Here is a 25,501-nt window from a genome sequence, read left to right on the forward strand (position 1 = left end):
GTTCTTATCAATTAGGAAATAACTAGATCTCATAACTAGAAATTTGCGTTGAATACACATCTCAAGTTCTGAAGTGCAAAATGAATATATTATGTGAGTTTGTAAGGTGGTGTGTAAAGTTTGTTAGACTGCGTGTGCCTGTGTTGCACACTGCAGTGTGTGTATGTATTTGATGTGATGAAATAAACCAGATGCATCTGATTTCATTGCATGATTTATGTTTATGCAAGGGTACATAATCACAACTTGATGCTGCTCTGTAAACACTTAGAGGCAAACTGAACCTAAAAACACACAAAAAACCCCACAAACAGCTGGGACCAAAATATACATGCCTCGCCATGTGCGTGCGCTCTTTTGTGCCCTCTTCTTTTCTACTCTTGCTTTTTTGGTTGGAGTGGCGGGGTGCACTGCGAACACGAGGTGTTAAAAATCGACAAAAGTAGAGTGGGTTTATTTTGAAGGAGCAATCAGTGGCGGTTTCTTCTTTTCAATCTCGAGTAGCCCATTTATCCCCAAACCTCTCTCACCCCTGAAAATTACATTCACAGTTCTCTCACTCTAAATTGTATTTGTCTGCTCCATCTTTTTCTATCCACCGAGATTACCTCCTTCCATTCCTGCACCTCGTCTAATTTTCCTCTCGCTTTCTTTCCCATTTCGCTCGTTCCTCCCACTGTTTGCATTTTCTTCCCCATCTCTTGTTCTTACCCTCATCTCTCCATCCATCATCCCCTCCCTGAATCTCAAAGCCATAATTGTCACAAGCTAAAGCGGGAAAACAGATAAGTGCTTTTCTCCAGAAAACCCAGGGGGCCAGAATGACACTCGGGGTGGACTGAGCATCTCTTCAGCAGCCAAATGGCTTCGACATGCTGCATAATTATTGAGATGATTTCCGAGATATGCGCGTGTCCTCTCAGCCAGAAAGGAGATCTCAACCTCTGCTCTGGGTGGTCAGTAATAATCTGGATCTGGTATTATCTCATTGGTTTGCAGATTCGTTGTAGTTATTGTCAGTGAACTTGCAGACTGACCCAAGCCACTTCCTCTCATGCCCGCCTCTGCCTTCTTTATTTAGTTAGCCTGCTACTTTCTATTCATCACTATTCAAGTTGGGTGTTATTTGCATAGTTTTGGCCTTTATTTCTAATAACTATTACATCACTGTTGTAATTACTGACCTAAGGGGACCATCTCCACTTCATGTTTAGCTGGGATTTCATGTCAGCCCATATTAAGTTTCATGTTAAGTGATGTCTCATTAACCCTGCGTCCGGGTCCAAACTCATACCGCATTTATAGAGACTGCGGTCATTTTAAGGTGTTGTAATGCTTTGCATCTTGTTTTATTTAATACAAACAAGCCCCTAAAAATAATCAGCAGTTGTTGTCGGCCTCTCTGGCTTTTTATTAGCACTGTTCATGCGCAGCATGTCTTTAAGCTCAGTTTTTAAACAGCTCATGGCTCACAGTTTGCCAGACACCAGGCTGCCTATGATTTCAGTTGGGACATTAAGCTCAGGATTGGGAATCTTTCATAATGAGGCATCCAAACCACACAGCAGCATATTAACGGCTGATCGTTTACTGGAGATGAAAGAATTTGGTGATTTTAATTCGCAGCGATGAAACAATGTTTGTTTGATTTTGGGAACTGAAGACGAGTTTGGACCCGGTAATGATGTCACACTTACGATTCTCTCAAATGCTCCCTCGTTCTCTGCTTCCCATTAAGGTCAGACTTCTTATATTCCAGTTCCAGGCGGGTCAAAGTTGTTGTTTTTTTTAAGATATTTTTTGGGGCATTTTTGCCTTTATTGGATGGTGAACAGTGAAGACAGACAGGAAAATGGGGAGCAAGATAGGGAAAACACGCAGGAAATCTCCCGAGGTCGGACGCAAATGTGACATGTACATGATCACCTGCTTCATCCAGTGAGCCACCCCAGAGTCCAGGCAGGTCAAAGGTTAACCAGGAAATCAGTCTGTAAAGTTGAATGAATGCTTATTCAGACAGTCTGAATACAAATTTGACAGTTTTATCCTTTTTTTCAGGTTTTAGCTCCTGTGGAGGACTGCTTAAGTACTTTGTGATCACGTAGTGGCTTGTGTTCCTCGCTTCCTCACAGCGACACCTCGCCGTTCTCAGACCTCAGCATATAAATATGACAAAGAAGAGAAACCGATGACGGGGAAAAGTCCAGAGTTTGTTGCCTTCAGTTAGTCACTTTTGTTGAAGAAGAAGAAATCAATATGTGTGATGTCTCTGATCAACACACTTTGTCTGCAGACATTCACAACAGCTTCTTGTTAACTCACAGCAGTGATCAGTGATCATTTAAAAGGAGACTGACAGGCACCCACCCACAGACAGAGGGAGACTCCCAAGAGGCCCTCATGAGGACGACGCGTGTGTGTTATGGTTGGGTTACTGTGGTTGTTAACAGGGGCCCCTAATCCTGGGGCTGGGCTCTAATCCTGCCACTGGTCTGCTGTGGACTGTGACCCTGATGGCGCGTGTCTATAAGCAACCCCCTCCACACAGACGCAGACACACTCTTAGCTTGTTGCCACTCAGGGACACAGCAGCTGAGACAGCAAAGGATCCCATTAAAGTGAATAAACACACCCAAACACACCTTACACAGATCCAGGCAGAGGGTATGCACAAACATCTAGTACACAAGCTCAAACTGTCAAACTGACATAATCCCGCAGAGACAGACATGTCCAGACAGACGATAAAGAAGGATGATGCTGCAACATACACACAGACACACACGCACACCGGCAGCTGACATCTTTACAGCAGCCTTACCATAACAAACAGTTGAGCTACTAGAAATACCACAGCGAGAGATGAAACCGGACGCCTGAAAACTGAAACCGACTCAAAACGCTTCCTGCAGATTCCGACAGCGAAGAACGTGCAGAAAAATGACAAACATTTATATTCGAGCCAAACGCCCGCGATTGGCCAATCAAGTCCTTGATTAGGCTGCTGTAATTGGTACGACAAACGTGTGATTACAGTTAATGGTGATTTCTCTGTGAACAAAGTCGTGACAATCAGAGGGAAAAGTTTCCGCTGCACGAAGGAAGGGCTGAGACTGTCAATGAGTGGTAATTATCAGGCAATGCAAATCAGGGCTTATAGGACAAAACAGAATTAGTTTCACCAACAGAAACAGATTTCCAGACACAGCAGAGGCAAAGCAGAGGAACCGACAGAGAAACCACAACATTTGGAATATTTTAGATGATTCTGCTAATAGTCACAGTCGCGGAAAAAGAACGAAAAAGAAAAATTAAAGCCTTTAGTTTTAATTTTGATGACTGTGGCTCAGAGCTCATGAAAAAAATACATTACCTGGAATTGTAAGAATTTTTCCTGAGAAAAATCAGAAACAGATCTTAAAAACAGAAAGGTATGAAAAATATGTTCATTTATGTGCTCAGTAGTTGGTTGGGGCTCATTTATCATGAATTACTGCATCAGCGCAGCAAGGAGGTGATCAGCTTGTGACACTGCTGAAGTGTTATTAAGCCTTCCGGTGATTCTCTTTTTTTTTTGTCTTGAACATACCTCATAGACTATCTTTGGGGTATCTATAGGGCAGAGTATGTGGTTAGTAAACTATCTGGTAGGAGTTTTGGCACTTTGGGCAGGCGCTAAGAAATGGTGGAAAAGGAAAATTAGCATCTCCATAAAACTTGTCAGCAGACGGAAGCATGAAACGCTCTAAAATTCTCCTGGCATCCAGCTGTGTAGACTTCAGACTTGATAAAACACAGTGGACAAAGTATCAGCAACACCAGCAGATGACATGACAGCCCAAATCATCAGACTGTGAAAGTGTCACACTGGACTGGACACCTTGGACTCTGTGTCCCTCCTCTCCATCCCAAATGAAATGCAACATTTACCTTCATCTGAAAAGAGAACTTTGGTGCTTTGATGTTTCTGATGCCGTCTGTGGTTCAGGGGTGACTTGACATTAGGACAGTTGTGGCCCTTTTCCTGAAGATGTCTGTGTGTGTGTGTGTGTGGGGGGGGGGGGGGGGGGGGGGCGTTGATGCACTAACACCAGCCTCAGTGAAGCTCTCCCAAGTTCTTGAATCAACTTTTCTTGGCGATCCTCTCAAGGCTGCAGTCATCCTCGTTACTTGTGCACCATTTCCTGCCACACTTTTCCCTTCCAGTCATGCTTCAGTACAGCACTGTGAACAGCCAGCCTTTTCAGCAACAACCTTCTGTGGTTTACCCTCCCTGTGGCGGGATTTGATGATCGTCACCCCGACAACTGTCAAGTCAGCAGTCTCCCCCATAACTGTGGTTTTGGGTACTGAACTGGACTGAGCGATACGCAGTATTTGTACAGTTTGAATAGTAATTTATTCAAACTACTGGATTTCTGATTCTTCATGAGCTATAAGAAATAATCATCAAAATTAAAACAAAAAGGTATGAAATATTTCACTTTATGTATAATGATTATAACCTATATTAAAGCTTACCTTTCTGAATTAAATTATGGGGGAATTTTTAAAATCAACATTTTCATGAGATTTGATTTTCTTCAGATTGCTAATGTGTGATTTTAGAGAGGGACAATGTCTTATTTAAAGTTTAAAACAGCAGCATTTGGCAATGAACACGTGTGGCAAAGGAGCAATATTTAGTACCAGGTAAAAGCCTTGGCTTAGCAGAGGACTTGAAACAAATACAAAAAACACAAATTGTAATAGAATGATGTGGTCTCAAAACTTGACTGAACTAGTCAAGCTTTTGATACCAGTAAAATGCTGGAAGTAGCGACTAGAAGGTGATAAACTGTGATTACGCGTGGATGCACATTATAAAGAATAAGACCCAAGATGAGCACAACAACACTGATCTGTACCAAGTGACCCAAAATGTAGCGAGATGGATCCGTCAGAGTCCAGCTCACTGGTGATGTAGACAGAAAGCCAGGGCCATGCTGATAATCAACATTCGCCTATCTAGGCCACTATTTTCCAGTCAGCCACCTCAAGGCTTAAAGTGTCACCACAACTATAAAAACTGAGTTATCTGAGTTACTGAAGCCTGTAGGCTCTCAGCAGTATGTCCATTCTCCTCTGATCTTTCTCATCAGCAAAACATCTCTGACTGTCTGTCTGCAAAAACACTTCAATCAGGAGTAACTGATTCACTACGCTGAACAGCCACTCTGAACAATCTGAACTAGTTTGAAAGAAAAAAAAACAAAAACGAGTGCTGCAACAATGTTCAGTGAAAGAAAGATAAAACAGGCAAGAGCAAGAGTCCTGAAGTTTTTAGGTGCATCAAAATCAGAAGCATTTGGAAGAATACAGGTAAAGGACAGATAAAGGAAGGAGCAGTACATGGCAGTAGGCAGCTGAAAGGCTGTACAGTGGAGCAGTATCGGGTAAAGGGCAACTGGTGAGTGCAGATGGATGCTGGAAGGAAGAAGAGCTGACCAGTTTGTTCCAAACTTCCCATCTGCACTGTGCGCTTAGCCAGCGTGGGCCGTCTCTTAAAACACGCTGCACAAAAATACACATTTACTTCACCGGGCGGTCCTCTGGACAGTAACACAATAACATGACCCCACGGCAAAGCACTCATAAATCTACTTAATGGTGCATTCAATAAACCCACAAAACTAGTACAAATTTAAGACGTGCCAATGTCCGCACCACATGAAAAGAAGCGTTCTGTCTGTTTATAATAAACCACATTCTAGGGGTCAGCAAAAACTGCACAAAGAGTGATGAAAGGAGGACAGAAGGATGGTACAAGAAAGAGACAAAAACGACTTTGTTTTGGAGGAAAACCTTGGAAAACGACCTCTGCTGTACAGATTCAACCGTTCACGTGCGAGTTTCATCACATTTGTCTTACATAATTTTTTGTAATACTGTTTAAAAGTAAAACAAAGGACCAGTTTTGTCACTCAAAAACAAAATGTAAGCCACTGTGACAACTTCATACTTGTGCGCAGAGGAACTCGGAACCCAGAACTAAAAACACCAGGGTTTAAGGTTCGAATCAAGGACCAAACATTAAACACTGCTGAGGGGAAAAAAAAAAAATCACGCATGGACGGGATACTCACAGTGAAGAAGAGGTCCATCACGCGGGTGTCCAACAGTGCTTCCCTCCAGGACTCCGTCGGCTTAAGCGTGACGTTCTGCGTGGCCTCAAACATGGCGATGTAGTGGCGCCCCAGTGAACCGCCGCCGGTTAAGGCCAGCAACAGCATGAAGAGGAGGAGGAAGAGGAGGAGAGGGAGGAGTGTGACACTCAAAAACACCAGCTCCTGTCACTAAGCACCCTCTCAATGGATATTTTGGTTTAGTGTGGCTGGCAGCAGAAACTGTTAACCAGCTCTTCCTCTCATTGACCCTGTCAATCTTTATTCCACAAGTTTTTTTGTTTTTTTTATTTTCTCACCCTGCCCTTCTTGGCTGCTTTGTTTTCTTGCTCTCCCTTCTTTCTCCTTTGTCAGCTCTTCATTTGCCACAGCTTTTACCCACACAGCAAATCTTGCCTTCTTTCTCACACTTTTGTCCCCTCCTCCTTCGTCTGTTTTCTCAGACTTTTCTAGTCTTTACCCCCTGACTTTGCCTGACACCTTCTTCCCTTCTTGTCCTCTTGCTCACCCCTCTTCCTACCAGCCCTCCCTTCTTTCGCTCAGTTTTCTCTCTTCTGCTTCCTCAAGACCTGAAACGCTCCAGACACACGCTCACTGCAGCCAATCGACACTTTGCCTCTTTGTCCACTCCTCTGCAAGACGTCCTCGAGGCTCCTTACCGCCCTGAAACACTCCCTCTCCCTCCTCAGCCAATCACTTTGTCTCTCCTTCTGACTCCTTTCCAGTTCAGAAACCAAGGCTGCCCCCATAACTCTGTCACACTGTCCTCTTTTGTCAATCAACAATCTTGTTTCCCTCATGAACATTTTCAAAATGTTCTTCATCCTAACACGATGCTTTCTCTTTCCTTGCCCACACAACCCTTCCTTCTCATTTGAAACCATCATCTAAACCCACAATCACTCTCTGTTCTAACTACAATAAAACTTTTCATCTTAATGTCCCTTGTTTCCTTTCTCCCAAACAATTCTTTTTCCATGCTCCCACGACACACACAGTCTCCTTATTTAAGACTCTCTCCACACCCACAAGCTTTTCACAAACCCACAACACACACTCTCTCCCTACACAGCCGCAACACTAAAACACACCCACAACAGGCTTTTTTTCCCATAGCTCATCAAGAACAATCCTCTTTACTACTCCCTTCCACTAGGCAAACTGAGGCTTTCCTCTCTCCTCAACTGAGCATCTCACAAACCTACAACACTTTGCACACATCAGTCAAGTTGTCCTGCTTTTCTTAACCACCATCAAGAGCCACCTTTTTGTTCCTTATGCCAAAAGGTAATACATTTTTCACAATCCAACAATAAAGAGATTCCTTCTGTGTTCTGTCCTCTGGTACACGCACTTCTGGAAGTGCAAACAAACTCTCGCCTCACCACAGAACAAACTCTTTTTCTCATCACGGCACGTCTACAATCCTCCCTCCAACACCAGCCTCGTCAAAACAAACTCCTATAGGAGGCTTAATAAACCTCTGTAACAGCTTTCATTATGAATTCATTTGCTGAATATTTCTCTGACACCTGCACCCCTGAACTGGATAAGCAGATGGGTAAGTGGGTGGAAGGATGGATGGATGGAAACACTTAAAAGACACCATCCCCTGGGTGTCAGTTTAGTCCAGTGGGTGAGCAGGTGCCCATATGCCCTGTAGTTTAAATGCAGCGGCCTGGGTTAAAGTCCGACCTGCGGACCTTCCCCTGCTCTCTCTCTCCCTCCTTCCTGTCTACACTTCACTGCTGCTATCGAATGAAGGCAAAAGCCCAAAATAAAAAAAAACCAAAATAAAAAAAACCCGCCACTATCCCAAACCAGATGATGGCATCAATTATGTTGTTTGCCAGAGCAACAGTTTAAAATCCAACCATAATCAGCTACAACTGAGGTGAACTTTGGGCTTTTTTGTAAAAGAAAATTGAATATTCTTGAGCTGCACGATGGCACACAAGAAGGCACAACAAAGGGTCATCAACATCACCCAGAAAGATCCTTGGCTCTTCCCTCCCTGAAGCAACCATCACCTACTAAGCACTGCTATCACCAACATCTAGTTTGGTTCGTCATTACTACACTACCAGTGATAATTTTAAATGTTTGGTTCTTTGTGTCTTTATGTTTCAGTATTTTGTTTGTTGCACATTTGCCTCAATATCCATTTTTGTTTTGTTTCTTATTTTCCGTCACCGGTACATAAACACATAAAAGACACAAACTGAACCGTATCACTACCCCGCGGGCAGCTCGGTGACAGCACAAGGAAACTTCCAGAGGAATGCTCGATCAAAGCCAAACAGCGACAGGGGCCGGCAAGGTCACGCATTCCTGCCACACCAGCCGACAGTCACTCCCCGTGCACACACCCCACCACAACGCACCACACCACACTTTTCGGCACAGAAGTTGGCACCTGTTTAAGGGCCTGTGGGATTGTCTGTGTGTTTGTATGCGCGTGTGTGTGTGTGCCCAATGCTTGGCTTTCAGGCTACTTTAAAAATAGTCGTGGTGAGGCAGAGGACCTCTAACTGAACCTTAGAGGGAATGAGAAAGAGGTCAGATAAGTAACGAGTGTGCCTAAATGAAAAACAACTGGAATTAAGTATTTGATTCAGATTAAACCATTTCCCTTTCTGATTAGGATCACTGAAAGCCTCTCTAACTGGATTTAAAGCATTCTTTTTGTCTGGCTTAAATGTCAGCCGTCGTCTTGTTTTTATAAAACTAACCAAGGTTGCTGCCTTTTAATGTTCCTTTCATGTTGTAAACCTAATTCCTGTTTGCCAATCACTAGTGGAAAAAGGGCAGGAAAGAAAAAAAAATGTAATTATGAGGCCAGAGATAAAAAGGGAAGAAAAAGAGCTGCAGGTTCGTGCGTGGTCCTAATGTAAGTGCGGTTAACCTGCAACACGCAGACGGAGGGAACAGGGAGGGAACCACCTCAGTGACAAAGGTTGAACAAACCCTCCTGAAGATCAAATGACTGAGACTAAAACTCACAAGAGACCTCAGGAATGACAACTACACAGCTACTTCAGCTATTTCACACAGATGGACAGAGCAGCGATGCAGTCTGACTGGCAGAATTAGAGGAACGCTGGAAAAGGTTTAATCAGTTTGAATCCCGAACTATACTGGATTAAGAGCAGAACATGAACACTACTTCAAAGAAGGAATAAATATTATCTTTACAATTTCCAAAAGAAATGAGAGTAGATGACACAAAAATAACCTGCGAGCAATTTTATAGTAATACAGCAAAGTGTAGCATGCTTATTAAAATGCCATGTCTACGAAATGCTGTCCTTTGTCTTTAAAGGACCAGGATACTAGTTATTTGTCAGAAATCAATGCATTTCCCCATTAATTGTGCATGCCAGACAACCTACAAACTACAAAGTTACAATCTCATGATGTCTTTTTTTTATAAGATTAACAACCCAAGACTAAACAGTGAAATACTCGCAATTTAAAAGGTGAAACTAAGCTGTTTATTGTTCCATTAAACACACATAAAGGTGACAACAGATCTGAATTTATTACCTTTAAGCACTGGTTATTAGTTTGACATGCTCTCTGGGCTTAGACACAGATATGGTAAACACATCCTATGTGGCTATTTTTTTTCCCTCACTTAACTATGATTAAAACATTTGTGCTTTTAAATACCTCCTTCTCGTTAAACGCTCACTGAGTTCAAGTTTACTGCTTTTGAACAGAGAGGAAAATCTGCTTGCTGAGCTGACAAGAGAATTTACAACCTCAAGCACTCTTCTAAAAACAAGGGGAAAAAAGGATGGTGTGTGTGTCTCTGCGTGTGTGTGTGTGTTTGTGTCATACATGCCTCCAGGATGAGTAATGTAGATGGAGTGACTAGGACATGTGGCTGTGGTTTGGTGGGTTTTTAAAAGACATCACCTGCTACTATATGAACTGTTCCAGCAGGTTCAGGAATAACCAAAGTGACACGTCAGTTTTCCCACTCCAGAGATAAGATGTACTGACAGACACACACACACACACACACACACACATTCATCTGACTCTGTACTCAGCCACCGTAAACCACTGACCACAAGACTTTAAACCAAATACAAACAAAGAGATTCAAACACCCAGAGTTCTCACATGTAGCTGCCAAAGCCGCCATCATACAGACACTCAAACAAACACTGTAATATCCTAATTAACTCCAGCCAACAATGAAATGCTAATAAAGAGCTACATGTATATTTGCCAGCTCCCATCCTGTTTCTAATTATTGTGACTTTCTGTGGATTTGCATGTGAGCCTTAGGCCCAGGCAGTGTGCAACAAACCAGTGCTTCCCTCTTCAAAACATGAGGGAACACAGCTGCAGTAAAACAACAAACAAACAAATAAACAAAACAAAACAAAAAAATCATCACTCTTTGTTTCGTGGACAGCAAATATGGGCAGGTCCCTTTCTGAGTGTACTGAGAGGCTGAATTATGTGGACCACAAGCCCAAACAGCACAATGCCAATTTTTTTTTTTTTTATCTTACAGTTTTTCCTGTTTATTTTGTTACCACATGCTACCCAAACTATAAATTTAAAGACACAGACACTAACAGCATGCTATCAGCTCCTTCACAGGTTTTTATAATGAAAAACAAGAGTTAATAGACTGAGACTCAGAGTTCATATCTGCAGATATTTCAACAGTAACCAAGGCACTGGACCAGGGTTATTATAGTTAACGAAAACGAACGAAATAACGAAAACTGAAATTGAAAAAACATTGTCGTTAACTGAAATAAATAAAAACTATAATTAAAAGGAAAAAACGATAACTAATTAAAACTGAATTGTGAGTTTACAAAACTAACTAAAACTAACTGAAATTATCGATAAACTGACTTTCATTTACTTGTTTTTTTGGGGGGGTTTTTAACCCTTGTGGATTGATATGAAATCATTGTTTCCGCTCTCCGAGTTTAAGCTGGGAGCGCCACAGGACAACTGTGTGAGTGCGCATGTGCGTGCGCTCACCGCGCTGGTCCGCAAAGTAATGGCTGCGGTCTGCCGAGAAAGCGGCAGAGTCCTGTATGGAGGTTCTTTGAGTACAAACACCTGCACACGTCCACAAGGTAATTAACACACACAATCCAGCTACACAAGCATAAATGCGGACATGAGGTCGGCAACTTCTGTAGGTTGTGTACAGAGGCCGCAAAGACCCTGCAGGTTTAATTAGCGAGCATCTAACCAAGCTAGCTCCAAAACAGAAGCAGCTTCAGGTGGTGAGAACATCAGGATGCAGCTGGATTTGAGCTTTGACTCCTTCAAAGAGTTTGTTTTTGTTTAACACCACATGTAGGCGTTATTAATCTGCTGCACTGATGCTGAACTTTATTGTGGAGTTTATTGTAGAATTTATTGAGTTTGGGAGTTCATGTTTTTCTTTGTTTCTCCCTGTTGATGCTCATGTGTGTCCTTAATATTACACAAATTTAGCATGTCTTGTGAACAGTTGGTTGTTGACTATATTTCTTTAAACTGTATCTTTTGTCAAGTTTTCATTACACAATAGTCACTTTTGCGCCTTGAATCTTGCACCTGATTAGGTATGAAAATACTAAAACTAATACTGAAACTAACTGAAACTAACTAAAACTAAGCATGAAACCAAAAATAAAAACTAATAAAAACGAGCAAAACCACTCTGAAAACTAATTAAAACTAACTGAATTAGAGAAAAAAAAGTAAAAACTAACTAAAACTTAACTATAATGTAAAATCCAAAACTATTATAACCCTGCACTGGACGAATCTGACTTGATGCTGGATGAAAAGTTATTATATTTTGTTTTGTGCTGTTCACAATTTCTTGGTATGCCATGAAATTGGAAGCCTTTAAAAAAAATTAACTAAAATTGTTGGCAGCAAGTGGACAAACTGAGATGTGCAGGCACAACCAAAAACTCTTATTAAATAAATAAATAAAAAATAAAAATCAGAATTTCATGAACAGTCTTTGAGATGCTTCAGCTAAGAACAGGAAACTGAGGCTGCAGTTCATACAGGCCCAACAAAACCAGACAACAGAAGATTGGAAAAATGCTGCCCATGCCCATCCCTTTATAACCACAGTGTACCCATCTTCTGATGGCTGCTTCCAGCAAGATAACGTGCCAAGTCACAAACCTCAAATCATCTCACACTGGTTTCTTTCCACTGTACTCAAACGACCCTCACAGTCACCAGATCTCAATCCAGTAGAGCATCTTTGGGATGTGGTGGAACGGGAGATTTGCATCATGGATGTGCAGCTGACAAGTCTGCAGCATCTTTGTGATGCTGTCGAGTCAAAAGGGAACAAAATCTCAGAGGAACATTTCCAGCACCTTGATGAACTGAGCTGAGGTCTGAAAGCAAAAAGGGGTCCAACCCAGTACTGGCAAAGGTGTACCTAATAAAGTGACTGTATTTGAAGAACAGTAAAGTCATTCAGTGAAGCCTAGGGAAGCTCCCCTAGGCTGTGACTGCCTAGGGGAGCTTCCAGGTGTGAATGTACTATATACATGTGATCAAAGGCTTCCTGCAAATGAGAGGTTACTGCTCAGGGATACTTTAATACTGTCAGTGCCCATCATGTGATTACTCAGATTTTCAGCCTTTTACTATGCGGGTGAGTGCTATTTTGTTTTCTCAATTTCCTCCCTTTGTGCTTCATGTACTGAGAAACATGTTCTGCAGCTTACAAATCAACACAACTGTATTTTTGTGACTCTTTTAAATAGCCAACAATCAGCCCATCTCAGCATTTTGCAAGCCTAGACAACCTTCATGCTGGAGAATCCTGGATTAGCAAGCTTCTCCTGTATCCTCTATTCATTATGGTTAATCCGGACAGGGGATGGTCCCGCTGCACAGGAAGACTGGAAGAGCGTCTGCCAGTGGCCGTGTGAAGACCGCAGTGCTATGCTAAGGCACGTGGTAGGGTTTAAGTGATATATCCTGCCTTAAGTCTCCTCTGCAGCCTTGCCATGTGAAATAACAGTCCAGGAATACCTCCTCAGCGATCCCCCCCCCCCCCTTCTTTTACCCCATTTCCTTCTACTGTTTGGCCCCCCATGTGTTTACACAGCAGCTGCCATTAATTCTTCCTATACTGAAACCAATAACACCGCAATTACACCACCGTGCTCCATGTCAGCTTGTTTCTTCAGAGTCAGGAAGTAAAACTAATTATAATTTATGAAGCACTGTAAGATGTGAATTGGTGGAAATCTGAAAAAGGAGTTGATTTTTTTTAAGTAATGCACCATCTTCTGAATCGAATATACTTTAAATGTCACATAGCTTTGATAATGCACTCAAAGACTAAATGTCCACTGGAATATGAAGCATCTGTATCCTCCCTCCTGCCTGTGTTTAGACAGTAGTCGCTAAAGATTCTCCATACAGGTCGGGGGGCCAAGGCAAACATCAGCATCAGCTTACATGCTCCGAAACCCAACCTTAACCTGAGGTTGAAATGCCTACAGACTGATCCTTAAAGACTAGAGAATACAGAGTCACGCAGAGACAAGTGGTGGGATGGCAGTCGTCTCTTTGGTACAAGAATAACTCCAATTCAGGCAGCTGGGGGTAAATGTTTCTCAGAGAAGTTAATGCCACTTTCATTAAGCTTCATAAACGCATATAAACACGAGCCAAATGACAGAAAGAAATTCAGACAGTGTCTCAGTGGAAGAGACACAGAAAGCCACACCTTCATTTGACACTACTTTCAGGAGCTGATACGCCATGAAATCTACACATTCCTCGTGAGTGAGGAAGAAAACAGATGGTTAAGGGGGGGGCATAAAACCACAACAGAGAAAAGCCCAACTTAGAGTGACAACGCACAAGAAAGACAACCAACTCATATAAAAAAACAAAACAAATCTACATATTACAAACACGATCACTGAAGCAGAGATGGCGGGCTATCCATCTGTTAGCTCAGACAGTCATTTACAGCACCTGACTGCCGCCACAGCCTCGAGGCCTGACTGCGACCCTGGCAAGAGTCAAGCCCAGTGTGGAGTGACAGTGTCCTATCAATGCCTGGGGAGCGTGTCTCCACCAGATGACACTAGAACCTTAGGGCCGGGCTTCAGACAGCGGCGAGGACAGATGACACGCATGCCACTCGGTTCATCTGAGGGAGGGAGGCTTTTTAAAAAGGGCTCTTTTGAACTGGGAGAGGAGTGTGTGTGTTCGTGTGAAAGGTAGCTGCTGTCAGCCGTGCAATTAAGCAGAGCCCCCCCCCCGATAACCATACTGACATACGTTCATCGTTACGCAGCAGCAGCACAGGCGTGTTGTGACACTTGCAGACAGGCGACCGCACTTATTCGGGCCTCCCAGTGGTCTTCATCAATCTGTTCCCCTTTTCAACAACAGCCCACACACTTGAAGACATCACATACACTCACATGCACATCAAAAAGAACGCCACTTGATTTAAGAATTCAAATGCTATTTTTATGGCCCAAGACAGTCCAGAGAACATTTATGACAACTCAACATCAGGAAACCAGAGAACTACAGCTCTATTTGCATGAAGCTTATACCTGAGTTTTTTTTGTTTGTTTTAATATACATGTGGCAGCTATTTTTGCTTCACAGTCATTTAAGCTGACTTAAACATTCGGTCCTGTTCTTCTGGTTGCACACACATAAGCTCAATTTAAAAATGCTTCTGATCCATGAAAATATCAACTTTAAAAGTGTTTACATTTACAGTGTGAACGGTAAAGTTTAACAGGAGTGACTGTAAAATCTGGTTACATAAAATTACTGTTAAGGAAGGTGAATAAGAGAGATTACTTATAAATTAAGTCTGGTTCTGGTTAGGATTTATGTGGTATCATGTTATAAAAGGGTATGTACGGTTTGTTTTCAATACTGTCATGAGCTCCTCGCTCTATTAAACTAACACTGATCTGCCACCCTGAGATGCTGTACTATACTGCACTGCACAAGGACACCACCAGAGGGCAGCTGCTAACAAAAGGACATCCAATTGAGCTCAGTGAGCTGTGAAACATGGCGTAAACAGTAAGTACACTGCTCAAAAAAATAAAGGGAACACTTAAACAACACAATATAACTCCAAGTAAATCAAACTTCTGTGAAATCAAACTGTCCACTTAGGAAGCAACACTGATTGACAATCAATTTCACATGCTGTTGTGCAAATGGAATAGACAACAGGTGGAAATTATTGGCAATTAGCAAGACACACTCAATAAAGGAGTGGTTCTGCAGGTGGGGACCACAGACCACTTCTCAGTACCTATGCTTTCTGGCTGATGTTTTGGGCACTTTTGAATGTTGGTGATGCTTTCACACTCGTGGTAGCATGAGACGGATTCTACAACCCACACAAGTGGCTCAGGTAGTGCAGCTCATCTAGGATGGCACATCAATGTGAGCTGTGGCAAGAAGGTTTGCTATGTCTGTCAGCGTAGTGTCCAGAGGCTGGAGGTGCTACCAGGAGACGTGGAGGAGGCCGTAAAAGGGCAACAACCCAGCAGCAGGAACGCTACCTCCGCCTTTGTGCAAGGAGGAACAGGAGGAGCACTGCCAGAGCCCTGCAAAATGACCTCCAGCAGGCCACAAATGTGCATGTGTCTGCACAAACAGTTAGAAACTGACTCCATGAGGATGGTATGAGGGCCCGACGTCCACAGATGGGGGTTGTGCTCACAGCCCAACACCGTGCAGGGCGCTTGGCATTTTCCAGAGAACACCAGGATTGGCAAATTCGCCACTGGCGCCCTGTGCTCTTCACAGATGAAAGCAGGTTTACACTGAGCACATGTGACAGACGTGACAGAGTCTGGAGACACTGTGGAGAGCGATCTGCTGCCTGCAACATCCTTCAGCATGACCGCTTTGGCAGTGGGTCAGTAATGGTGTGGGGTGGCATTTCTTTGGCGGGCCGCACAGCCCTCCATGTGCTCGCCAGAGGTAGCACGACTGCCATTAGATACCGAGATGAGATCCTCAGACCCCTTGTGAGACCATATGCTGGTGCGGTTGGCCCTGGGTTCCTCCTAATGCAGGACAATGCTAGACCTCGTGTGGCTGGAGTGTGTCAGCAGTTCCTGTAAGATGAAGGCATTGAAGCTATGGACTGGCCCGCCCGTTCCCCAGACCTGAATCCAATTGAGCACATCTGGGACATCATGTCTCGCTCCATCAACCAACGTCACGTTGCACCACAGACTGTCCAGGAGTTGGCGGATGCTTTAGTCCAGGTCTGGGAGGAGAACCCTCAGGAGACCATCCGCCACCTCATCATGAGCATGCCCAGGCGTTGTAGGGAGGTCATACAGGCACATGGAGAGTGTAGCTAACATAAGCAGCCTTACTGTTAACATGTCTGTGCTGAGTGTGGTTGTGCGATGCGCTCTCGACTGATTATTTGTCAGTTTATTCTGATGCAGCCCACTACAACACGTAACAATAGCAGAAGCATGCTATGTGCACTGCAATCAATCTAGGTTTCGAATACCAAAATGGAATTTATATTTAATTGCCAGTTATTTTCTATTAGCTGCCAGCTCACAGTCACTTGTTTAATCTCAACCTAATAGGTCCCTTACATGTACAACAACTGCTCTGGTGGTTTCATATAGACACCCGACACCAAAATGAAATTCAACTGTTGGCTAAAAATTGACTGAATGCTCACACACAAACAGAAGACTTAGAAGTGTATCTTCGAGAACACACATATTGCTTCGAGCGTGCTGGGCATACCAAGGGAGCCTCAACAAGCCGAGCCGGGGGTGGCGTTGTGATGGAATGATACGGGGATGGACATACAGACACCTCTTTGAAAATGATACATGGCCCTGGCTGGCAGTAAGCGCCACTCCAGATCCCCTCAGACAGGCAGAGAGGATGCCAAGCTGTTAGGATTTAGGCTGTAATGAGCCTGGCTGCACACACACTAAGACACACACACTCACTCTAAGTGCCTAAGTCCACTCAACAATGCAGCCAACTGTGTGCAAAAGAGATGAATCACAAAGGAAAACTGATAGACAGATATGCATTCCTGGGCGATGCATACAAGTATAGCCACACATGAATCCCAATTAGGGTGGTCATAGTGAGGCTCTGTTTACACTAACAATGACACAAAAGTACACACAAATATAAACCTTAATTTATGAGCACATTCCTCTGACTCTCTTCATTTATCCTAAAACCGGGAACACTGCAAAAGCATTGATAGATGCTTTAAAACCAGGATGCTTTACAAACAAACTCACTTTAAAATATTTGGGGAAAAAAGATTTTGGGAGGAAAAATTCACATAAAACAAAGCTGACAAGCACATATACATTTTTTGCTCACCCAGTACTGAATTATATGGTAAAATTGTTTACCTAACTTGCTCAGTCAACATTGCCACACCTCTAGCACCTTAGCTGTGTGTCATGATGGTGCAAAATCAGCAATTAAACTGACATAAAATATGAAATATTACCATACCCAGCTGAAGTGATGGCTGACACTACAAACATGTGATACTGCATTTTTCTCCATGCCCTCCTACACCTTATTACTCTATGCTATTAAACATGTGAACTTTCCGGCCTAGCATCAAGACTACAGGTCTCTTAGAAAGAAAGGATATGATTGGGAGGCAGGAAGTTCCAGCTCAGGACCTGGTTGGCTAAAGCCAAGTAGCGCTGGAAGACAGAGGACATCTGGGCATTGAGGTTTTCTCGGCGGCTGAACTCCTGCAGCACCTCCATGGTCATCATGAAGATCTGGCGTAGTCCATCCTCCTAGAAGGGATGGATGAAAGAACAGATCAATGCAGGAATTAAAGAGAGATGGAGTGAGTACATTAGGAGAAAGCAGAGGGCAGGTGGAACAGTGGGAAACAAACCTGGAACAGTCGCTTGCAGTTACCGTGGAACTCCATGCTGAGGCCGATGCTACTGGTCTTACTGGAGCTGGAGAACTCGCTGAGCAGAGCGGTCAGGATGGAGCAGGCCAGCGTTTGCTACAGGAGCGAGTGAGTGTGGAGGTCAAACATTAGATGAAAAAGTTACACTAAGGTCAATCTTTATCAAAGATTATTTGTTAACAGCCAGGAAGAAGGAAACCTTTTTTGTGCCTCACATGAAAGGACAGCCTAACTGCAAACATGGTTTGAATCTGTGTGTCGCAAGATTAAAGGGCACACATTACATTCACCCCCAGCTGCATATTTTTTATATTTGGACTCTAGTAGAGCAGCTTTAGATGGTTTACAGTTCAAAAGACTCCTTATCTTATTCTGGATCCAGCCCACCATGTTACCCACTGCCTTAAATAAGCAACCTTTCTTCTGATTGGCTGCACTTCTCAAACAAAAGATTTGCACAGTGGTTGGGGGTCCTGTGCTGACACACAAAGCAAAAAAAGAAACAAACAAAGCAAAAAACCTGAGCGTTGACTCACAGGAATTACTTATACATACACTGATGTCATTGTATGAAAGTATTATGAGTAAATACAACTTTAACAATGAAAAACAGCAGTATGTGGTTACATTTTAGAGTGCGCTGCTGATGAATGTCCCACAATAAACAAATTAAATGGAGAGGCAGAAGAGCAACAAAAACAAGTCGTATTTGGCAGTGGGAAGACTAAATAAACAGCTGAGAAAAACAAACTGAAAATATTTTGTTTTGCCTTTGGGATGATTAGTTGGCAGCAACGTTCCAAAGTAAATGTAAAAAAATTACTTCTGTCTGTTTACAGATTACAGAATTACATTAATTTTCTTAGTAGTCTAACAACAACAACAACAACAACAGTATCACAGTGTACATACTGTATATATCTGCTCTGGTGGACAGACATCCATTCTTAATTATTTACCAACAAAAAAAAAAAAAAATACTAATGTGGCAACCTGCCCATGGACTGGAAGAAGGTACAGACATCACTGGATATTAAAAGGACAAACTATCACTAAAACCACAGCTGTAGATCTGCACACTGTAACTGATTAATACACAGAGCAGAAGTTAGCCAACATAATTTAATTAAGCCCAAGTTCACAGCCTTAAACTGCTTGTTTGTCCAAAGGATATTCAATATACAATTTGATTATTAAACCACTGTTACACAAACTCAATTATGAGGGAGTTGGGAGGTTCTGTAAAATGTGAATAAATGTAAACAAAAATCTCATAAACCCATATTTTAATCAGTATAGTTCAGTATCATTGTGACAGCCTGACCACAAGTCACCACCAAAACACTGATGATCCAGCCCACGTTGACCAATCAAAGATTTCTGTTCCCACTAGACAGCATGTCTCCTTGCTCATTAACCCGAACAATATTTTACATATTAATTAGGCATATTTCAATAAACTACCTGTAACTTAAAGAGGCTAGTAAAAAAAAAAAAAAAGGGTGGGGGGGGGGGGGGGGGGGGGGGGGCGAAACTAAATAATGCAGTTCACGTGACCCCAAATGTATGCATGAACCCACTATTTAACAACAGGAACTCTGTGCCTCGTTTTGCCCATACAACTCCACGATATGAAAAGGGGGAAGACCGCGCAACAATGCTCATGTGAATGGGAAGTGAAAGTATAGTCAGGCTTCTTTGACGCCATTGACGAGGTCGGTCTGTCACCATTAAAGAGCATCTTAGAGAGGTAGAACTTCTCAGAAGTAAAGACAGGCTGAGGTTCACTAATCACCAAAATCCTGCAGTCTGCACATGTGGAAAGACAGATCAATGCTGAAAGGTATATACAGTTTTTAGAGCAACATATGCTCCCATCTAGACAACATCTTTTTCAGGTAAGGTCTTGCATATTTCAGCAAGACAATGCTAAACTGCATACTGCATCTATTACAACAGCATGGCTTCACAGTAGAAGAGTCTGGATGCTGAATTGGCCTGCCTGCAGCCTAGACCTTTCACCGACTGAAAACAATTGGCACATCCTGAAATTAAAAATACGACAGAGACGACCCAGGACTGTTGAGCTGCTAGAATCCTCTATCAGACAAGAACGGGACAATTCCTCTCCCAGAAGTCTACCAGCTGCTCTCCCCAGTTCCCGGATGTTTACAGCCTGTTGTTAAAAGAAGAGGGGAGGCTGCACAGCGGTAAATACGGCCCTGTCCCGAATTTTTCAGATTTGGATTTGTACCACATCGGACGAGGAACTCATAACCACAATTAGACTTTAGGTGCTGATTCAAAACACTGAGGGAAGATGGTGCCATTAGAGAGTGACCATTTTGGGATTTCAGTCCAAACAACCTATAATTTTGTGCCTTGTTTTGTGCGTCATCAGTAAAATTCAGTCCAATTTTTTTTTTTTTTTTTTTTTAAAGGGGGGGGGGGGAGCACTTTTAGCCCTCTACAGATTACAGTTGACCTCTTGTTTGAGAAACAAATGAAACAGTGCCACCTGCTGGGTTAAGAGGATATTTGTTTCATATTTCAGAGCCGCACTTTAGTCATGTGACTATATTTTTATATACAGGAGAAAAATATCTTTATGGAGCGGTGTTTCAGCGATGTGGTGAGGCATACACATACACAAACTCTCATTATTTTTGTATCCAGGTATAATTTTTTTCCCTTTTATGTCATCAGATCACACAAACAGTCCACAGCACCAAACCTCAAAAATAGGTTATCAAAACTGATTTGAGAAAACAGAGACAGGTCCTCAGTATCCTTTCTTTGAACTGCAAAAACATGCCTGGAGCTTCTTTCTCAACACGGCCTTTGTGACATTTCTTTTCTTTTCTGTTTTTTTTTTTTTTTTTTAACTGAGCTCTCTGTAATCTGAGTCAGATCTCACGCAGTAAGTCTGAAAGCAGGGAACAAATGTGGCCCATCAAGGCACAAAGATAATAGGAATCAAACATTAACCCCAGATTTACTAACGATTAGTCTTATTCAAATACTTTCCAGAGATTTTGCCCATAACTTCTTTCTTTTATGACGACTGACTGATTGATATTTGGATGAATTATTCTAACAGTCTCACAGCCATCATGTCTATACTGTTGTTTCTTTTCAATTTATCAAATATCTGTGCAAACATATGATGAATCCCATGTGGAACATAAAAATCCTCATATAAAACCCTTTTTTCCTCCTTTGCATTAACTGATGGTTGTGATTACCGACTATGCGTACATTGTAACTAACATCAATTGATTAAAAGCGTCATGTCCTCTGTACACCACTGAAAGCTACTCATGTATAATTCAGGTGCATCTCTCTCACCACTGTTGGGTTCCCGCTGCTGATGAGCTGTCCGACCTCAAGTAAGATGCTTTTACAGTTGGTGCTTTTGTCCAGAGAGCCTCTCTTCACGACGACCGCCACAGCTAGCAGGATCTGCTCACGGACATACTTCTGCAGGCTAGAGGGAACAGGGAGAGATTTGGTCATTGCAAAAGATTCTGTAAGACAGTGAAGCTCAAATTGTAGTACGTGGGGCAATCAAGACTGATTTATTTTGCTGCATCAGAGATCTAGTGACATTGATGTATCGAGGTCTGTAAAGCTCTACATATTTTATAATACTGTAAACGTTTCGCAATGTCTGTTCTATTTTTTCCTTACTTGGGTCTCTGCAAGACGTAGGTGAGAAGGAATGCCCGAAGTGACTCAATGCTGGTCTTTTCCAGCAGGATCCACTCCCGCACAACAGCCTCCATGATGGCTGTGGCTGCCTGGAAAAGCACATAGTCCACCTTACTGGTCTCTGGAGAGGGAAAATAAGAGGACAACAGAGGAATATGAGAGGTGAAAAAAGTTTTAAAGTCATGGGTTAAATTGTTAGCTTGATAGCAGTATGTTTGCTTGTGGTGGGGATGGTTATTTTATAACCACTTGTTTAAACTCAAATTGGTGTCTAACATCATACTATTGCAGATTGCTATGTTTTCTAAAATGTGTTTAGTTGTCAAGTGCTATACAAATCAAAAGCATTTAATAAATATCACATCCTGGCTCTCAGTCTCTGCTCTAATTCACCCCAAAGGTGTTCTTATCAGGTTGAGGTCAGGACTCTGTGCAGGCCAGTCAAGTTCTTCCACACCAAACTCACTCATCCATGTCTTTATGGACCTTCTTTGTGCACTGGTGCGCAGTCATGTTGGAACAGGAAGGGGCCATCCCCAAACTGTTCCCACAAAGTTGGGAGCATGAAACTGTCCAAAATGTCTTGGTATGCTGAAGCATTAAGAGTTCCTTTCAGTGGAACTAAGGGGCCGAGCCCAACTCTATGAGCCTCAGGATCCACTGACTCCACTCTGTGATTTTATGTGGCCTACCACATTGTGGCTGAGTTGCTGTCGTTCCCAATCGCTTCCACTTTGTTATAATACCACTAACAGCTGACTGTGGAATAGTGTGTATTTGTGTTAATTAGCAGTTTTACTGGTGTACATAATAAAGTGTCCATCGTTCAGCATTCACGGGGCCTTCACAGACCTGTAAGTCTCTCCTCTTTAGCTTAAAGGACTTTCAGAAAGTTTCAAATTTAAATTTTTGATTAGTCAAACCACAATTTTACCTAAGTCCTCTTTAACTGAGCTCAGGCCCAGAGAAGGAGGCAGCATTTCAGGATGTTCATATATACTGTAATTATTTCATGACATTGGTTTGAAGTTTTAATGTGCTTTGCTGATGAACTCTGCTCGTAGCTTTCAGACGCCGTCCTGACCCCATACAGATTTTTGCCACAGAATCATGTCTGTTTTTAATGCAGTGCCATTCAAGAGTCTGAAGATAATATCCACTCAGTACTGGTTATTTGGACGTGTCGGTGCTGTTATGAACCACAGATGATTCATATTTTGGAACTTAACATTTAGAAACATTCCTTCTTAAACTGTTGAACTACACAGCTGCTCACAGAGTGGAGAACTCTTCTCTGTTCACACCTGTGAAACACACTTTTTTTTTTAATAGGCAATTATGTTACTAATGTAAAAGTTACACCAGGTGTTTCTCTTTTAGCATGAAAAAAAAAAAGGATAAGCAGAAAAGGACGGTTTAAATTACCTGAAAATCCTTAAAGTTTACACAGTATCAAAGACATCTTTGGATATGTCTTTGTAATGTAAGATTAATGAATACAGATATTTTATTTTCTAAGCTGTACAACTTAAATGCTCTCCTACAGCACAAAAAGTCACAGAGGCCCTGATCAAACAACAACTGAGAGTCCACGACACCAACTGTGAATCCACAAACACCACAGCTGAAGGATTATGACAATAACATCAGAAAGAGAGACCGGAAGGGAACTGTATAGCTTCCATAAGACAAATTTGTATTTATAAAGGAACAGAGGATTCAAATCAATACTCACCTAAGATGTGCTTGCAAATGGCAAAAGGGGACTTGGACTTCCTGAAGGAGAGGAATACATGTTCAGCATGCTGTCTCTGCTCTGTGCTGACCATAGACGGCGGTGCCTGTCAAACACAAAACAGTGAGGTCATGCTGTTTAGAACAGAGCTTTAAACCAGAGCATCAACTCTTCTCCACCGAATGATTTCAAATTAAATGCCACTTTAAGGCTTTGTTTGATAGAATGTGGCATTTTTCTAACGGTTTAACTTACAGTACAGTGTCGATACTAATAAATATCTTTATTTCTACATCAGCTTCCAAAACCAGGGTGGCAAATTTACATTATTATAAAATGATCTAATAAAGCTGGTCTGTATAGGAGGGTTTCTAAAAGAATCTGAAACTGAGGAATCAAAGGGTTAAGAGCTCTGAGATTAAAATGACAGGTACCCCATGTAGTGATTCAAACTAATCAATAAAATCTTATTATGTAATGAATGGGGAGCCAGTGTTCCCTGGGATTTGCTGTATGCTACTGTTTTGCACCAACTACAAACAGGAAACAGCTGCATCACTTAGAGAGAAGCTGAGGTAGTAGAAGTGTGAGAACCTCGTTCAAGAGCAATAACGCCATAATATATGAACTTACATGCCTAGTAGCAAAGCTTTTAGGTATTTGACAGGACACTACACAAAGGGACTGAGACTTTTTTTTTTTTTTTTTTTTTTACTTTTGTTGTCATGAAACTCAAATCCAATCAATTCATTGCATTATCAAAACAGCTTGAAAGTTGAGCCCTGACTGGCAGCCACTCACACAGCTGGACACTACTGCCCCGAGGACAGAAAACATCACTGAGAGTGAAGACAATACACAGCACAATATGCACTGATATAAAATCAGTATAAAATCAATACTATTGTAAAAATTGGTAATAAATCCTGTTTTTGCACGTTACAGAAGTACAAACAGAATAACAAGTGAAAGGCTCCATAAGAATGAAAATGTGATTCCAGCTCCAAATACACAGAAACGTCTGCTGAGCGGGCTCAAAAAACACAAGATATTGATAATACAATTTAATATCTATCTTGATAATGAAAAATAAAATATTTAAAGCTGTAAAAGTTTATTTTTTATATTAATAATGAGGAAGTTTATTGTGAGATATGTCATTCAGAATCACTTACTGAGACCAACCACCATCAGCTTTAACGCTTCAGCCTCCAGTCATTCAAGTCAGTTAAGCACTGAAGTTAACACTGAAATAAGACCCAACCAACTGTTCCACCCTCGTTTTTTTGCACATTATGCTTCACAATACTAAGACCGCTATTATTAGACAACATACCTGCTGACAAGCTTTCAGTTGAAACCACCGCAAAGAAATGCAGTGAATAAGACGCAGAGGAGCAAGTATCAACTAGCGGAGAAACAGTGTGAATATGTGGATATCTGAATGTCTGCACGGTTAAGTCAGAGTACTTTGTTAGAAATGACTGTTTACGCTCTCAGCACTGTCTGCAGCATATGTAGCAGAGCAGCATCACAGCTGAACAGACACTGGTGTGGGATCAAGCAGCGTCTTAATGTTAAGCCTATCTCAAGTGCTACAGGGAAAGTGGCAGGGTACACCCTAGACAGGTCACCAGTCGACCAAAGGGCTAACACAGAGAGACAGGATGATTCACTCTCACATTCACACCTACAGCCAATTTAGAGTCACCAAATTAACTTCCATGTCTTTGGAGCGTGGGAGGAAGCCGGAACACCCAAAATCCACACAGGGAGACCCCAGCCGGCCGCTGGATTCAAACCCACAGCCTTCTTGCTGTGATTTTGCTAACCAATTAGTGAAACACAATGCTGTGAAATTAACAATGACCCCCATCATTTTCTAGTTTTAACATACACTTCACTGGTAGGGACAACAACCTCAATTAAGACTGACAACAC

At 42.2% G+C, this 25,501-nt stretch overlaps 1 protein-coding gene across 1 annotated transcript in view; it reads right to left on the reverse strand.

The window, feature by feature from the left end:
• xpo4 (exportin 4) overlaps nt 1-25,501 on the reverse strand; it is a 56,737-nt gene that overhangs the window by 28,205 nt on the left and 3,031 nt on the right. Inside the window, exons 2-7 of the mRNA XM_030759004.1 lie at nt 23,561-23,666; nt 21,805-21,946; nt 21,463-21,601; nt 18,094-18,210; nt 17,836-17,989; nt 6,126-6,238 (exon numbers count right to left, since the gene is read on the reverse strand). Of these exons, the coding sequence (XP_030614864.1) occupies nt 6,126-6,238; nt 17,836-17,989; nt 18,094-18,210; nt 21,463-21,601; nt 21,805-21,946; nt 23,561-23,666 (771 nt within the window). The remainder of the gene's footprint in view (nt 1-6,125; nt 6,239-17,835; nt 17,990-18,093; nt 18,211-21,462; nt 21,602-21,804; nt 21,947-23,560; nt 23,667-25,501) is intronic.

This window comes from Archocentrus centrarchus, chromosome 21 (assembly GCF_007364275.1).
Source record: "Archocentrus centrarchus isolate MPI-CPG fArcCen1 chromosome 21, fArcCen1, whole genome shotgun sequence".
Taxonomy (NCBI): Eukaryota; Metazoa; Chordata; class Actinopteri; order Cichliformes; family Cichlidae; genus Archocentrus; species Archocentrus centrarchus.